Below are 13,046 nucleotides of genomic sequence, written 5' to 3' on the forward strand. Positions count from 1 at the left end.
TCTCACCGGTTCTGGGCCTCCAACTCCTGGCGCCGGCGCTGATGGCACAGGTGCTTAAAGGCGTCCCCACCTTGGGCCAGAATTGCCTTCTTCTCGGCCTGGGCCTTCTGTTCTGCCAACTCTGTCTTGGCTTGGCCCCATGCTTGAAATTTCCGGAGCGTTTCCTTGGGAAAGGAGAACATGGAGGCTCCAGCATCTGCAGGTGTATGCAGGCACACTGGAGCTTTCTATGCAGTGGGTGATCTCACACTGTACCAGAGACACAGGTGGTGAGGACGTCATCACCACTCCCCATGCACTCCCAGCTGCCTCTCCTGAAAATCCTCCAGGGCTTCCCTTGCGGATCCCTTCCCACATCCCTGGCCTAACTGACCCCCAGGCCCCACTTTCCCCAGGAAGGCCTGGGATGCCAGCACATGGTGTGCTGAGCCTGAGAGGCTGTCCAAGGGCAGGCAGGTGCACGCGGTCCCGCCTGGATCCCGGAAGGGCTCCTACCCGGTTGGCGGAGATACTGTTCTTCAGGGCCAGCACCGCGTCCATGCGCCTGCGCATGTGCTCTCGGGTCTCCAGCTCCTCCTTCTGCTCCTGCTCACGGATCCTGAAGGGAGGGCCTGGTCACCACTTGAGCAACCTCAGGGCTGGGAGGAGCCCCAAGGAAACAGCCAAGTGCAAGCGAGAAGAGAGCTGGGCTGCACATGAGCCGCGAGAAAACGGTGAGATCAATTTCTCTAGATCAGTCCTTGTCTGAAAGCAGCAGCTGTCAGCTCAAAACTGAAAGCACCGATGACATGAGGGTTCAATGATAAAATCAGAGAATTTCAACATAAAGGCAAGTGACCCACTTTCTCAGGCTTGCCCTTGGCAGGGGTGAGGTGGACACAAGGAAATTGAGGAGAAGGAACGACACACCTCCCCAACGAGGCCTTCAGGAATCTCAGGGCCTTCCGGTGGTTCTTCTGGGCTTCCTCCACCAGCTTCTGCTGCCGGAGTCCAAGCTCCTTCTGCAGGTGCACGCATCTCCTGCAGGGGCGGCGGGTGGGGAGGATGAGAACATGTGCTGTGGAGAAGGGGGGACAGGAACATGTGCTGTGCAGACCCAGAGGGGACTGAGGGCAAACGCATGAGGGAGGACCCTGCACCGTGCCTGGCGGGGGCAGGGAGATGGGGATCCCACAGGTGTCCATGGGCTTAGATTCCACGGAAGCAGGAGATCCGGCGACAGGTAGAGTGGGAGTTGGAGGAAACCTGTGAAGGTGGGATGGGGGGCAGGGACTCCCCAGGGGTGGGAGGTTGGGTCCCCTGGCCTGCGGCACACCTTGTCCTCCTGCCCTGTGCTCAGAAGGGGCTGCCCCCGGGGAGTGGGCAGTGTCAGGCCTCAGGGAGGATGGGCTGAAGGAGTGGCCAGAGCAGAGAAAATGGCTGGGTGTCCAGGAGGAAGCCACTGTCAGGTCAGGGAGTGAGCATGGCTCCAGCCACTCTGGCCGGGGCTGGGAGGGTGGGCCAGGGCGGGCAGGCGGGGGAGGGGGCAGGCAGGACCCCAGGCCTGGACGCACCGGGCCCGCAGCAGCCTGTTCCCCTCTGCCTTCCCCGAGGCCTCCATCTCCCGGTGCAGCTGCTTGGCTGCCCGCTCCTGAAGGCCTCTCCTGGCGGCTGCAGCCTCCTCTTGGGCCGACTTGCGGGCGTCCTCTAGCTGCCCCTCCTGGACCTCGATCTGCCACAGGGAGCTCCTGGCAGGCGGGGGTGTTCACGTCAGCCAGGGGTGGGAGATTGGGCTACCCCTCTGTGCTGCAGCCACTCCAGGGATGTGGCACTGCATCTGACCGATGACACTTGGGCCCCTGCCACCGCAGCTCTGCTCTCTGGGCGCAGGGGAGTACAGGCCCCGCCACATGGCGCCCACCCTCTTACCTGCCTCTTACCATGCTCCAGCCCCCATGATACAGGCTCCTCGTGGCAGGGTTTTCTGGGGTTTTACTCACTGACGATGCCTAAGTGCTGGGATCAACCCCTAAGCGCTGGGATCAGGGTCTGGCACTCAGCAGGTGCTTGGTGACAGTGAGTGGCTCTGTCTGAGCTCCCAACCCCCAAGGTCAGGTGTGCCCACAGGGCTCCAGGTGGAATGGGACACGTGTCCCCGGAGGACGGCCTTGGGGTCAGCTGACACTTGCTCTGTGGCCCGCCCAGCCTCAGCCCACACTGCGAGTTGGGGGGGGCTCGTCGACATCCCTGTGGCCTGGGGTGCCCTTGATTCTGGGCACACAGACTCCAGCAGCAACACCGAGGGCCCTGAAGGCACATCCCCCCCGAGAACAGGTTCAAGGGTGACTTCTGGTTGGTCACAGGCCCAGGGGAGGGCTGCCAGGGGTCCCAGGTGACACCCCTGGTGAGGCTGCCGTGGGCACAGGCTTGAACACACTGGCCCAGAGGTGGTGGCCAGCTCAGGGAAGCACCAAGCAGTGGACAGAGCTATTTACGAAGTCTTGGTGCTCATGGAGCAACATCCAAGGAAGAACCAACAACAAGGCCATGGAGCTGGAAGCTGAAGCTGACGACTGCACCAGAGGGCAGAGGGGCCACTACGTTGTCCAAGGCGGACACTGACTGGGCCATGGAACTGGGTGGGCTTCCAATGGGAGCCAGGAGGGGCCTGGGCGGTCCTGCTCAGCCGTGACGCAAATGGCAGTGGACTCTGCAGCCATGAAGGGAGGTGCCTCGTGGCTGCTGTGTAGGGAGGAGGAGCAGGCACAAGGCAGTATACACTGCAGGGTCTGCACACCTAATGAGGCGGGGTGGGGACACCCATGATCGCCGGGGTTGGTGCTGCTGATGGATGGACACACGAGGGGACATCTGGTGTGCGTTTTCTTGCATGTAAATTAGACCTTAGCTGATTAGTAAGAAAGTAAGTGGGCATTGGCCACACCCACATGAGGCGGGGCAGGCAGCTGGGCTCCCTGGGTCAGGGCCTGAGGAGCAGGCAGCTGGGCATGGTCAGCAGACTGGCATTTGGTGGGAGGAGAAATGAGTGAAAACACAGAGGAAAATGAGCGGCAAGTTTCTGAAGGTCAGAGAAGAGACAAGACAGATCAGACAGGAGATGAGGGTGAGCCTCTGAAGGTCAGAGAAGAGACAGAACAGGTCAGATGGGAGACGAGGGTGAGCCTCTGAAGGTCAGAGGAGAGACGGGACAGGTCAGATGGGAGATGAGGGTGAGCCTCTGAAGGTCAGAGGAGACAGAACAGATCAGACGGGAGACGAAGGTGAGCCTCTGAAGGTCAGAGAAGAGACAGAACAGGTCAGACGGGAGACGAGGGTGAACTTCTGCTTTTGTTGGAGCTGGACTTCCAGGCATGAACTTCTGTTTCAGCAGACACACAGAAGAACATGTGCTTCCCAGCTCTGTCTGAGAGACAGCCTGGAGCAGTGGGTCCCCCTGGTACCCACCCTGGATCCCTAAACACTGTTCTCTCTGCAAGAAACCAGGTTCTGGGCACACCTGGCAGGTCCAGAGCTGGGCAACAATAAACAAGCAAGCCTGGAACTTGTTGTTACCCCCAGAAAGTGCTGGAAAAATGACAGGGAGCTAGCTTGAAAGAGGTCCCACTGGCCAAACTGGAGACGATGAAGATGGAGCAGGAACAAGTCACTGAGCAGAAAAGAAATTGGAGAGTCTGCACTGACACAGAGAGACGTGAGACAACGTTGTTCTCTACAGCAGGATGAGAAATCGCACACTTAGAAAGACTCACAGAATTAGAAAACTGCTCGCACGGACCTCCCTGGTGGTCCGGTGGTAAGGACTCTGCTCCCACCCCAAGTGGCCAGGGGACTAAGGTCCCACACGCCACACACACAAAAAGTGAATGAAAATTGCCCTTTGGCAGCCATCATCACAACCGATTCAAGCGAGAAACATCAGTAAATGCAAAACGGGAGCGTGAGAGGGGTGGGGAGGGGCTCTCCAGGCTGACACAGTGCACCACAAGTTCCAGCAAGTTCCCACAGGAAAAGCGTGGCTGCACAGAAGGAGCCCTGCAGACCGCATCTCTATCAAGGGACTGAAATCTCCCCCCCCAAGAAAGGGGACCAGTGGCCTTCAGGACTCTTGCTGGGGGCCACCAGGTGGGGGATCCTAGGCCACCGTCCTGAGGAGACATCACACGAAGGCAACTTGGGGGGCCCTTCTGGGGGTGGAATCTTCAGAAATATTGAGGTCAGAAGGTCCTTCCTACTGGAGGCAGGCAACCCTCTGTAACCACTCCAGGTGGGACCCTCTTGCTGTAAAGTGTCACCAGATAATGGAAGGAAGGGGACACTGGGGATTCTTTGTGCTGTTTTTGCAAGTCTTCTGTAAACTTGAAATTCTTTCAAAAGTTAGAAGCTTTAAGAAACTAAATGGACGATACAGTGATGGACAAAGGCAGGGCCACCAGGGGTGTCCCAGGCTGGTGAGGAGCAGCCCAGATATTGGCTGGCGCACAGCAGGGCTTCCAGGACAAGGTCCGGGTGGAGTATCTCTCTAGGGGGTGGGGTCTGGGGGGATGCTTGTAGAAAAGGCATAAAGATTTAAAAATCGTTTCAGTTGTTTCATGGGGGCACAAAGAGCAGGAAAAAAGGAAGAAGCAGCTGATTTCACGGTTCCTAAGAATTCAAAGAAACGTGGAGAAAGTGAAAAACACTGAACAAAAAGGGAAGTCTTGGCTACCCTTCCATTTTTAGGCAGCTTGAAAGTCAAGTGCCAAGTGTGGTTCTCCATCTCAAGGTCCCCCCACCCCCAGCTGGCCTGGACTCACTCGCTCTGCTGTAGCACCACCATCATCTGCGCCTGCAGGTCCCGCTCATTCTTCAGCTCCGAGCACAGGCGCTGCGATGCTGCCTCCAGGCGGCCCATGGCTGCCCTGGTGACCGCAGGGACAGCGGCAGTCAGGGCCTTGGTTGCCGGCCCCCAGCCAGCCATGCCTTCAACTGATTTTTCACTTGCAGGAGATGAGTGGTCAGTTGGGTGGGCGGAAACGTGGCCGAAGGCAGGCTTCTCCTGGGCCTACTCTCACTGATCTGACCACGCTGCCTTTACCCGCTCCGCTGGCCTCTCTAACAGGATGGGGAGCTGTTCCCTGGTTGCCAGCTCCTCAGAGCAGCAGGCCCAGCCTGGTTTTGGCCCAGGAAGGACCCAGCATACTCATCTGCCAACCAGAAGCATCTCGAGGACAAAAGCCACCAAGAGACCCACCCTTGGCCAATCCCTCCTTGGCGGGGGTGGTGCGCTTCAAGAAATCCCCTTGAAATTTCTACTTCAAGTCCCTTTGACCCCCGGTCAGCTGAGCCTAGTTATGCTCTGATGAATGGGGTGGGTGGTGATGGGGTAGGACACACAGATGCACCACCCCTAAATACCCCCTCTAAGGGCAGAAGTGGGTGGGGTCATCTCTATGAGAATGGCCTTTAGTGACACTGACCAGATGGCTCTGGTCTGCAGGCCCGTGACCTGGTGCCATCTGGGGCCCTGTGCTGGATGCTCCTCCCCACCCCTACCTAGCCCACCCTGGTGCTCCTGCTCCAGTGCCGCGTGGCTGCTGTTTCTATCACTCAGGTCCCAGCCTGTGGGTCCCCTTCTCAGGGAGGGCCCCCTAGACACCCGTATCAAAGTGATCGCCCTCCCAGCTCGTGGCCACCTGACTCCTGGTGTCTGCTGCAGCTGTCAGATTCCCACAAGGGCAGGAGATGGGTCCATTCCCTTGCTACCCGGGTGCAGCGGGCACTAGATGCGGGTCACAATTGGGTGGACACGGCTCCTTGCTCACACACTGGCCCCAAGGCCCCACCTCCAACCTCAGACCTACATGTTGTTGGCTGCCCTCTCTGCAGCTATCTCGGCCGCCACACTCTCCTGCTGCTTGATCAGGAGTTCCATCCTCCTGCGGCAGGCACGTAGCTCCTCCCTAGAAGTTGAGCCAGAATCAGGGTGAGTGGTCGCGCGTACCCCAGGCCTCAGTCTCCCTCTCCTTGGGTGGGACCAGGCCCGGGGTGGCTGACCTCTCCTCCTCCATCTCACACATTCAGGAGTGAAGTTTCATGTCATCCACACGGCAGTGTTACTGCTGGTTAGATAGGAGTGGAGGGCAGGGAACCCCCAAGGCCAGGGCACCCACACAGCCTGGGGCAGGGGACCGGCTGGCCCACTCACCTTGTCTTCTGGATGAAAAGGTTTTTCTCTTCATGCAGCTGGTCCAGGTGGCTCAAGTCCCTGCGCAGCAGGCAGGCCTGCCTTTTCTCCTGAGCAGTCAACCTCTGTTTCTGTTTGTCCTTGCTCTGCTCTATTCCTGGACTTGACGTGGAAAGGACACCTGCTACCCTTGTGTGGGGGCTATGTTCCCTCACCGTACTGTCCAGAATACAGAGGTCCCCTCACCCCATCCTCACCCAGGTCAGTTACCAGGAGCTTCCCAGGCCGGCCTTCTGCTCAGCCTCCCTGGGGACACAGTCCAGCACAAGCTCTGGGTCCTCCAGCTCCTCTGTGTCTAGACGTCAAGCAAGAGAAAGCAGATGGAGACCCTCAAGCCTGAGGCTCCTGGATAAATCCTGACAGGTGCAGCAATTCTCAAAACGTGGCCCGGGGAACCCTTTCCAGGGGTCGGCACTTCAAAGCTATTTTCGTAACAATAGCAAAACACTACCTGTCTCTTCCACCCTGAGATCAGTGAGTGTGGCGTGGAGCTGACAGGGTAACAGGCAGGAAGGCCAGGGGTCTCCAAACAGAGGAAATAGACTGCAGTGCCATTTTTTATCTCTCCCTTAAGCGGCAGGAGGAAACAAACTACAAGTGTCAGATTTTTTTTCCTTCTTTATTCAAAATTAAAAGGAGGTTTCTCTTAAGATTCTGTGTTGCCATGGCGACACCTGGTTCCACCTGAACTTAACTTTTCTCAAACCTTGAGCTAACCAATGCGTTTTTCTTATGCAAATGTTTTTCTTAAACTATGCTAATAAAACTATGTATTTGCTTTGGAATTTGCCTTTCTTCTAAATGGGTCCACCTAAGACTAACTTTTTTCCTTTCTCAAACCTTGGGCTGATAATAGCTCAACAAACCAGTATTCATATCAATTGTTTTATGGCTGGGGGAGGACACACCTCAGGCAGTCCTATCTCAAAAATGCATATTGTGGGAGAGGGGCCTGGTGAAACTCCCTCAGCCTTGAGGTGTCTCTCTTATCTGATTAATACCTTTCTAACAGACATAAAACAGTTTGTTAAAACTTGCAATAGGGACACTCTTTCTGCCCCCTTCTGATGTCTATGTCTATCTCTTTTATACTTTAATAAAACGGTATTACACAAAAGCTCTGAGTGATCAAGCCTTGTCACTGGGCCCAGATTAAATCCCTGTCCTCCGGAGGCCAAGAATCCTGGCGTCTTTCATGGCTCAGCAACAACCTTTCAGAGTTTTCCAGAGGCCACATGACACAGGATACCACACCAGACTAGTGAGAGGCAGACATCTGCTCTTAGGCCAGGCTCTGCATGTTACACCCAGCAGGTTTATTACTGCTATTTTAAGTGAGTAAATAAATTTTTTTTAGCTTTAGTTCTTAATGCAGTAAACATTGAAAGGTATAACTGATGTAAACCAGCGCTCTTTGGGTCTTCAGTAATTTTTTAGGAATATAATGGAGTTTCCTGACAAAAAAGTGTGAGAATTATTGCCTTTGAGAATCACTGCCGATTTCCAGCAAAACACGGCTTATCTCCAGTCCTTCATTAAAGCTCAGCAAAAATGACTGAAAAGAAGTTCTAAAAGGCATGAATCTACAGTCATGAGACAGGGGTCAGTAGGAGGGAGAAGGCAGCACAGCTTCGGGGCAGGGGCTCTCAGGCATGGAAGTGGGTCCTAGTGGGGCAGGGACATCAGTGTCCCTGTAAAGCTGTCCTGCTGGTGTCCAGCACTATCCCAAACCAAAGCACGTCTTAGAGGAACTGCAGATCATAGGACTTTTTTTTTAATCCAAAAGTTTCCAGGAAAATAAAACAAGAACAGATCACACTCAGAGGACTGGAGTAAACATGGCACTAGATTCCTCCGCAGAGACACTGGAGACCACAGTCACCATCTTCAGGGTCTCAGCCACATGGACCCTTTCTCCAGTTAAAGACAGAATACTGTAGGCTGCCTTTTCGAGAAAAATGTGAGCTTAAAAAATGTAGCTTCTATGAAAAAAAGGGAATTAAAGGGCCCTGATCAAGCCCACCCTGTGCCTTCTGTGCTGTGAAATGTATGTTCTTTGTGAGGAGACCCTTCTTAATTACCATCTTCCATGAGCGGCTTGTCATCCAAAAGCTTCTTGTTGTCTTCTTCCATCCTGGGGCAAAATCAGCTGCAAAAAGTTTACAAAGTACAGAGATGGATTTAAAAAAACATTTAAAAAACTGGATTTCAAAGAATTAACCATCTCTCTTCTAAAAAAAACATTAAGAAGATGAAGAGAGGCCACAGAATATGAGAAATTATCTGCAGTACACAGATCCGAGGAAGGTCTCACACCCAGAATATAACAGACATGTAAGGATTAGCGCAGCAGAAAAGATGGTCTACAATCAAAGACGTAAAGGAGGACCCTCAATGGGGTGGGGTGGGGGAAAAGTCGTGGTGCATCAAGACCCACACCTGGGGGGAACCCCAAACTGAAGGACCATCATAATTGCAGAGGTTCTCCCCAAGGAGGGGGGTCCAAGACCCACATCAGGCTCCCCACCCTGGGGGTTGGCACCAGGAAGACAGGCCCCTGGACATCTGGCTTTGAAGGCCAGCATGGACTTCCCTTTGGGAGAGGCAGAGGGCTGTGGGAATAGCAACACTGCTCTTAGAGGACTTGCAAAAAGTCCCACACACTCGGGGCCCCAAGCAGAAACAGGAAACTGAGAGGAGCCTGGGCCAGACCCACTGCTGATCTCAGGAAACCTCCTGGAGAGCCTGGAGGTGTGGGCAGCTCACCCTGGGGACAGGGATGCTGCCAGCAGCTGTTCTTGGGGAGCTGGCTCTAACATTAGGACACAGGGCAGCGAGTGCCATGTCACACTCTGCCCTTCAGCTTATCAGTGCTAGGACCCAGCTTGCACACCAGTGAGCTGACACACCACCTCCAGGACCCCCAGACCCTGCTGCCAGACCCACCACTGGCTTGACACCAATTCTGGAAGCCCTGGGCCCCAGCCCTGCCCTTCAATGGGCAGATGCCAGATCAGAACTACCACAGCCCCATGCCGTGCCATATCAGGACCCAGCTTGCCCACCTGCAGGCCAACATCAGCTCCAAGACACCGTGGAGCCCTCAGCCAGCCACCCCAGGATCTGGTCCCATTCATCTGCAGGCCAACATCAATTTGGGACATCCTAGACCCCTCAGCCCCACCCACCAGTGGCATGTATATACACACACACACATCTGGGCCTCCTTAGTGGCCCAGGTGGTAAAGAATCTGCCTGCGATACAGGAGACTGAGGTTCAATCCCTGGGTTGGAAAGATCCCCTGGAGAAAAGAATGGCTACCCACTCAGTATTCTTGCCTGGAGAATTCCATGAATGGAGGAGCCTGGTGTGCTAAAGTCAGACACAACTGGGCAACTAACACACATATATACACACTGCTATATATGAGTCTCATGGTAACCACAAACTAAAAATCTGTAATAGATACACACATACCAAAGAGAAAGGAATCCAAAGGTAACAATAAAGACCGTCATCAAATCATAAGAGAGGAGAACAGAAGAAGAAGAAAAGAACAAATAGAACTAAAAACACAGCCCTCAAACAACTAACTAAATAGCAAGAAGTACGTACCTATCAGTAACTACTTCAAATGCAAATGGACTAAATGCCCTAATTAAAAGACACAGAGTGACTGAATGGGCCCACATATATGCTGCTTCATAGCTCAGCTGGTAAAGAATCTGCCTGCAGTGCAGGAGTCTCCAGGTCAATTCCTAGGTTGGAAAGATCCCCTGGAGAAGGGACAGGCTACCCACTCCAATATTCATGGGCTTCCCTGGTGGCTCAGACAGTAAGGAATCTGCCTGCAATGAGGGAGACCTGGGTTCTATCCCTGGGTTGGAAAGATCTGGGTTGGGAAGCTAGATCCCTGGAGGAGGGTATGGTAACCCATTCCAGTGAAGAGCTTCCCTGGTAACTCAGCTGGTAAAAAGCCACCTGCAGTGCAGGAGACCCTGGTTCAATTCCTGGGATGGGATGATCCCCTGGAGAAGGGATAGGCTATTCACTCCAGTATTATTGGGCTACCCTGGTGGCTCAGATGGTAAAGAATCTACCTGCAATGCAGGAAGACCTGGGTTTGATCCTGGGTTGGGAAGATCCCCTGGAGAAGGGAATGACTACCCATTCAAGTATTCTTGCCTGGAGAATTCCATGGACAGAGGAGCCTGGCAGGCTACAGTCCATGGGGCCACAAAGAGTTAGACACAACTGAGCGACTTTCACTTCACAAGAGACTCACTTCAGATCTAGAGACACATACAGACTGAAAGACATGATGGAAAAAGGTATTCCATGCAAAATGGAAATGAAAAGAAAGCTGGGTTATCAATAGTTATATCAGACAAAGTAGACTTTAAAACAAAGGCTGTTATAAGAAACAAAGAAGAACCCTACATAATGATCAAAGGATCAAGCCAAGAAGAAGATGAACAATTGTAAACAAATATGCACCCAATATAGGAGCCCCTAAAGACATAAAGCAAGTATTAATATTAACAAACACAAAAGGAGAAACTGATAGTAACACTATAATAGTTAATGTAAGGGGGGAGTTTAACACCCCACTTACATTAATGGACAGGTCGTCCAGACAGAAAATCAACAAGAAAAAACTGGCCTTAAATGACACATTAGACCAAATGAACTTAATAGATCTATATAGAACATTCCATTCAAAAATAGCAAATAATTTCAAGTGTACATGAAACAGTCTCTAGGACAGATCACAGAATAGGCCACATATCAAGTCTCAACAAATCTAAGAAAATTGAAATCATATCAGGCATCCTTTCTGACCACAAAACTATGTGACTAAAAATCAACTACAAGGAAAAAGCCACAGGAAACACAAACACAAGGAGGCTAGACAATACACTACTAAACAACAACTGGATCACTGACGAAATCAAAGAAGAAATTACAATTTTCTTCTAGGGACAAATTTGACCTAGGCACAAAGGAAAACAAACCAACAAAATCCAAAACCTGTGGGATCAAATAAACAGCCTAAACATAACCTAAAGCAATTAGAGAAAGAACAAACAAAACCCACTTAGCAGAAGGAAAGAAATCATGAAGATCAGAAGAGAAATAAATGAAATAGAGACTTAAATAAACAATATCAATGAAACTGAGCTGGTTCTCTGAAAAGATAAGCAGAATTGATAAATCGAGGCCAACTCAACAAGAGAAAAACAGAGAGAGGGCTCAAATCTAGAAATCAGAAGTAAAAAAGAAGTTACAACCAGAAATACACCTCAATGCAACAGGATAGAAAGCCCAGAAATAAACCCACACATTTATGGTTAATTAATCTAAAACAAAGGAGGTAAGACTATACAATGGAGAAAAGACAGTCTCTTCAATAAGTGGTTCTGGAAAAACTGAACAGTTACATGTAAAATAATGAAATTAGAATTCTCATACCACACACAAAAATAAACTCAAAATGGATTAAAGACCTAAATATAAGACTGGATACTATAAAACTCTTAGAGGAAAATACAGGCAGAATACTCTTTGACACAAATTGCAACATCTTTTTTGAACCATCTCCTAGAGTAATGAAAATAAAAACAAAAATAAACAAATAGGACTTAATTGAACTTTAAAGCTTTTGCACAGCAAAGGAAACCATAAACAAAAAGAAAAGACAGCTCAGAGAATGGGAGAAAATATTTGCAAAGGAAACAACCAAGGAATTCATCTCCAAAATGTACAAACAGCTCATGAAGCACAATATAAAAAACAAACAACTGGGGAGTGCCCTGCCAGCCCATTGCTTAGGACTCTGTGCTTCCATTGCAGGGGGCACAGGTTCAATCCCTAGTCACTTGGTCAGGGAAGTAAGATCCCACACACTTGCAGCATGGCCAAAACAACACACACACACACACACAAAATCCCACAAACAAACCCAATAAAAAAATGGGCAGACCTAAATAGACATTTCTCCAAAGAAGAAATACAGATGGTCAACAAACACATGAAAAGATGCTCAACATCACTGATTATTAGAGAAATGAAAATCAAAAACTATATGAGGTATCACCGCACACTGGTAAAAATCAGTTCAGTTCAGTCGCTCGCTCAGTCGTGTCCAGCTCTTTGCGATCCCATGTAGGGAGACCTACAGCACACCAGGCCTCCCTGTCCATCACCAACTCCCGGAGTTCACTCAGACTCACGTCCATCGAGTCAGTGATGCCATCCAGCCATCTCATCCTCTGTCGTCCCCTTCTCCTCTTGCCCCCAATCCCTCCCAGCATCAGAGTCTTTTCCAATGAGTCAACTCTTCGCATGAGGTGGCCAAAGTACTGGAGTTTCAGCTTCAGCATCATTCCTTCCAAAGAAATCCCAGAGCTGATCTCCTTCAGAATGGACTGGTTGGATCTCCTTGTAGTCCAAGGGACTCTCAAGAGTCTTCTCCAACACCACAGTTCAAAAGCATCAATTCTTTGGCACTCACTTTCTTCACAGTCCAACTCTCACATCCATACATGACCACTGGAAAAACCATAGCCTTGATTAGATGGACCTTTGTTGGCAAAGTAATGTCTCTGCTTTTCAATATGCTATCTAGGTTGGTTATAAATTTTCTTCCAAGGAGTAAGTGTCTTTTAATTTCATGGCTGCAATCACCATCTGAAGTGATTTTAGAGCCCAGAAAAATAAAGTCTGACAGTGTTTCCACATCTATTTCCCATGAAGTGATGGGACCAGATGCCATGATCTTCGTTTTCTGAATGTTGAGTTTTAAGCCAACTTTTTCACTCT

The 13,046-nt window shown here is 51.2% G+C and overlaps 1 protein-coding gene across 4 annotated transcripts in view; it reads right to left on the bottom strand.

Moving 5' to 3' along the window:
* Nucleotides 1-13,046, bottom strand: part of CFAP74 (cilia and flagella associated protein 74) — a 91,790-nt gene that overhangs the window by 49,614 nt on the left and 29,130 nt on the right. For all 4 annotated transcript variants that reach the window (XM_044942870.1, XM_006044664.3, XM_044942871.1 and 1 more), the window contains 9 exons: nt 8,305-8,372; nt 6,434-6,518; nt 6,185-6,325; nt 5,841-5,939; nt 4,794-4,898; nt 1,554-1,727; nt 910-1,020; nt 496-598; nt 7-164 (listed from right to left, as the gene is read on the bottom strand). In XM_044942870.1, the coding sequence (XP_044798805.1) occupies nt 7-164; nt 496-598; nt 910-1,020; nt 1,554-1,727; nt 4,794-4,898; nt 5,841-5,939; nt 6,185-6,325; nt 6,434-6,518; nt 8,305-8,356 (1,028 nt within the window). In that variant the 5' untranslated portion in view covers nt 8,357-8,372. The remainder of the gene's footprint in view (nt 1-6; nt 165-495; nt 599-909; nt 1,021-1,553; nt 1,728-4,793; nt 4,899-5,840; nt 5,940-6,184; nt 6,326-6,433; nt 6,519-8,304; nt 8,373-13,046) is intronic.

The sequence above is a fragment of the Bubalus bubalis genome, chromosome 5 (assembly GCF_019923935.1).
Source record: "Bubalus bubalis isolate 160015118507 breed Murrah chromosome 5, NDDB_SH_1, whole genome shotgun sequence".
In the NCBI taxonomy this organism is placed as follows: Eukaryota; Metazoa; Chordata; class Mammalia; order Artiodactyla; family Bovidae; genus Bubalus; species Bubalus bubalis.